The 4720-nt window shown below is 28.2% G+C and overlaps 1 protein-coding gene across 1 annotated transcript in view; it reads right to left on the reverse strand.

Moving 5' to 3' along the window:
• LOC107494903 (vacuolar-processing enzyme) overlaps positions 1–2568 on the reverse strand; it is a 6381-nt gene extending 3813 nt beyond the window's left edge. The window contains exons 1-4 of the mRNA XM_016115943.3: positions 2215–2568; positions 653–809; positions 398–483; positions 120–322 (exon numbers count right to left, since the gene is read on the reverse strand). Of these exons, the coding sequence (XP_015971429.3) occupies positions 120–322; positions 398–483; positions 653–809; positions 2215–2568 (800 nt within the window). The remainder of the gene's footprint in view (positions 1–119; positions 323–397; positions 484–652; positions 810–2214) is intronic.
• Positions 2569–4720: the final 2152 nt, after the last annotated feature.

Genomic DNA, 4720 nt, shown 5'->3' on the forward strand with positions numbered 1-4720 from the left:
AATATTTAAGATAAATCTCAAAGTAATTAACTTTAAAGTAATTGACAGATCTTGAAATAAAAATAGTGGCTTCTAGCATCACTCCTTTGAAAAATAAATGGTTTAGTTATCATACAGACCTGTCCTCCATCCATAAAACGCTATAGGAATCTCCCAGGCAAGTTAGAAACTGAGGAGGAGGAGGATAGGTGGGATCTCCAGGGCAGTAACAACCCCAGCTGCTCTCATTTGCATTGGAAGCGGTGGTTACATATATGTTTATGTTTTCTGGAAGAATCCCTTCGAACATGCTCCCAGATTCGCATGCTTCCAAGTATATTACCTTTTTTCCATTTAAATTAACTAGTCAAATAAATTCAACAAGTAAAATTTAAGTCAGCGTTCAAGAAAAACTGACCATCTTTTTGTAGGCATTAGCAGCATGTTTCCTTTTCAAAACATCTATAAAATCATAGGCCACAACATCGTCCCCAACTGGCATACCTGATCAAATTATTGTATTTACTCAATTGAATAGTTTTATCTATCAATCACTGTATAATACTATGTATACTTTTCTCATGAGAAGGATGTAAGAATGTTTCTAAGAAAAAAAATCAAAAAAACTCTTTTCCATTCGAAATAATAAGTTGCTTAAAAGGTAATTACTTACTGACAATTCCTGGTCCACCATGGTCAGCATAGAAAATAAAAATGGTGTCGTTCGGACCACTATCCACCACCTTACCACTGCCCCCTGTAATTGCACTCCGGTTACCGCTAATCACCGCATATAAGTTTTCCGCAGTTGTGTAATTTCCAGTATAATCCTACAAATTTTGATTTATTCAATCACAAAATTTTTGGGCCATTAGATTTTAGCCATTTTGACTAGCAATTAACTAGCACAAACATTAAACAGACTTCGATAAATAAATTTTTCGATTTATATATGTAAATTTTGATAAATATAAGTATGAGCTATATTGATTTATGCCTACAAATTTTGATAAATATAAATATAAATTATATATTTATTTTATATGTATAAATTTTTATAAATATGAATATAAATTATTATTAAGTAAATACTAATTATAATATTTGTTGGTCCTATTACTGTCAATAAATTTATTTCATGATATTAAAATATTGAATCTTTTTGATAAATTGAAAGTTAGCTTTTAATTAAACTTATTAAAATAAGGGAACATGTTAAGGGATGTCAACGGGGCAGGACTGCTTCCATCTCCATTTTTAGATTTGTTCTTTGTTTTCGTATTTGTTTTTGGTCATGGGAGAATATTGTTTTCCATCCTCATTCTCCACAGGACTTCATTCTTTGCGGGGACTCCATTCCTTATCTATCTGATAATTCTAACTAATTATTAGTTTTTATATGAATAGAGCTACAAGTATTCATCCTATACAAAAACAGCAAGATTTTATACAAAAAAGTCTAAACAACAAGATGGTAACTTCTTTCGAAATGACACAGTGGAGAGACGCAACGGTGAGCTAGAGGACAGAACAGTGGACGAGGTGGGAGACACGGCAACAGAGAGAAGAATGAACACGACGACAGAGTTATGAAAAAAAACGCCGCAAATAGAGAACACAACGCAGTGAGGGTGATGACACAGTGAGATGTGACGATGCGGTAAGAAGGGAGAGTGGTGAGGATTAAGAGTTTTTAGTATATATGTGTGTGAAATGACTACAAAACATATATAAGAAATAAACTATTAAAATAATCCAGTAAATTTATAAATTTCGAAAATTAGTGGAGACAGAGCGGAAATCTCCGCCCTACCTCAAAAAAATTTTGTATGTGCCAAAATTAAATAAAACTTTCATTCAGTTATTTCATGTTTATTTAATTATTTATTATTTTATTTTTGGGTCCTAAAACTTTTTATCCGTGATTAGACATATAATAATCAATTTTCAACAAAAAAAAATATAGCTAATAGTTTTTTTTTTAACACATGCATATACGCACACACAGACAGCACACACAGACAAGGGCAATAAGATTTGAGCCCCAACTCCATAGCATTATACAACTCCTAGTGACTTATAAGCTACTAGATTATTGTTATATTAAAAAAATATTGATCAATATTTATAAAAAAGGATTTGTGATTATTACTCTTTAAAATAATTAAGTATTCTAATTTCTTTTCTGTGATATTAGAATTAGAAGACCAAATTGGTAGAGAGATATATGTTTACCTTGGGGACACCTTTATAAACATCTGAACCATTGGGATGATTGATTATAACACCAGGCCTTGGGTTTAGTTCATTATTAGCGATGTCATCATACATGAAAACAATGATATTTTCATCTTTAAGGCCTCCATTCTTCATTATTTGGTACGCATGGCAAATATCAGCTTGGTGCCTATAATTAAAATAGCCCTTAGAACCAGCAACAAGCACAGCCCATTTCTTTCCTTCTTCTCCATCTTCGTTACTCAGAGGATGGAATAAATTAGTGACACGACAATCTAGCATGGTAATTGTCGAACTAAGCCATAATGATGCTATCAATAAAGGAACCAAACCAGTGATCTTGTGATACATCCTAGCTTGCATGCAATGCAATATTTTTTATGAGAAAGAAGATAATAATGCATATATTACAACCAATTCAACTTGAATTTATAACAGCAGAATTTGACCAATGACACACAGTTTGTCTTATTTCTCTTGTACTGTATATTGTTGTTTATAGTAGCCGATTTTTACGATGATATTAAACTTACAATTTTTCAAATATGCATCGATTTTATCATTAGAATGCGCGTAATAACGTTTATCTACTAAGGTGTTACTCTCTTTGCTTGTATGTTATTGTCGCTTCTACTAGTAGATCAAATTGAATACAAAGTTAGTACAGGTTGAAAAAAAAAAAAAACACAAATTAATTTTTGTATGGATGCATAGTTGGTGAAGTGAAATCTGAAATGATATGGTGGTCGATGGATAAAACCCGTGTATGAAAGTAAGCGAAAATGGCTATTTTTTCCAGGGTGAAAATAGTACTTTTTTTTCACGGTATCCTCAAACCCGACAGGTCAAGAACTAATCCGCCGCGATATTGAGTTCTATTTAAAGATTTTTCGCTGGCCAATAGATTGTTGCATGTACGGGATTCGAATCCCCGACACTTACTTAAGCGGAAAATTTAAAAAATTGAAATTACACTCTGCAAATCTTTTTCAAAAGCTTAAAAGATGAAAAAAAAATGAAATCGCACCTTGCGATTTATATATTTTAAAAATTAAAAAGTAAAATTATTTTTTTGATATTTTTAAAAAATATTTTCATATTTTTAAAACATCACAAAAATATAATTTTTTGAAACTCACACAGTTTGAATCCACGAATATATAACATTTTAATGAAGATAAAATTTTTAATAGTTTAAAAATTAATATTTAATGTATTTTATTTTTTATAATATTTTAATATATTTCAATTGATTATATTTTTGGAGTTAACATCGCATGTTAAAAGAAATATTAATATAACAATCCTAGACCAATATGTCAATAACATATATGATACCATAGGTAGATTTTAGTATAGTTATGCTATGATGGTTGGAATTATCTGTATGTTGTCTCTAATTCTTATAGTCCATGTCCTTGCAGCTGATATGAGGGGCTCCAAACTCCCTAGAATTATCCCTATATAATTTTTGTTTTTTCGTGGGCCTTGGCCTCATCCCCAATAAAAAAAATATTTTCAATTTAATTCATTTAAAATCAAATCAAATTAATTATTTAAAAATATTTTTTTATTAGAATAAATAGTTATTTTTAACTATTAAAAATTCAGACACTGATATTTTTATCTATGCAAGATGAAAATTATAGTTATATCTAAGAAAGATGAATTTTTACGGATAAAATTATTTAAACTCTAAAACATTAAATAAAATTTTTAAATTATTCTCTAATATAACTTAACTACAAGTATAATTACCCGTGTTATGCACGTGATAAGATTGAAATTATAATTTTAAATTATTTTTTTAAAATTAATTTGAATTATAATAATTTGATTAATAAAAAAGTAACATGTTATGTATTGTTTGTTTTTTTTTAGTGTTAATTGGATTAACTCTAAAATAGTTATTAATCGGTTTTAATAATCTACTTTTTTCGATAAATCAGACATATATATTAAATATGATCATAAATAATATAGTAATAGTTAAATCCACCAATAAATATATTGGTTATTACCACACTATAAAACAAATTAAATATAAAGCCTATTAGCATTTATAAATCTATAAAATCGCACTGTCTTTGATTTGCGTGCAAAGAATTTACTTACCAAATAAACTTAAAATATGAAATAAAAATATTTATAAATTGGACCTAACATCACTTGAAAAAATAATGAAAATAATCAACTTACCTTATCATCCATGAGAACCATTTTTATGTAAGTCGTCTTGTTCTTATCAAATTTAGATGAGACTTTTCATAACTTTATATATTAATTTTGTTAAATAATTCTATATATATATATATATATTACGGTAGTTTTTCTTAATATATATACATATACATAAATAAAAAATATATGAATTATATTTTATTAAACTCTATGTTATCGTTTATTAAAAACATTAAAATATGAACGAAAAATATTTATAAAATTGACCTAACATCACTTGAAAAAATCATGAAAAATAATCAACTTACCTTTATGAGAACTA

This window comes from Arachis duranensis, chromosome 6 (assembly GCF_000817695.3).
Source record: "Arachis duranensis cultivar V14167 chromosome 6, aradu.V14167.gnm2.J7QH, whole genome shotgun sequence".
NCBI classification, from domain to species: Eukaryota; Viridiplantae; Streptophyta; class Magnoliopsida; order Fabales; family Fabaceae; genus Arachis; species Arachis duranensis.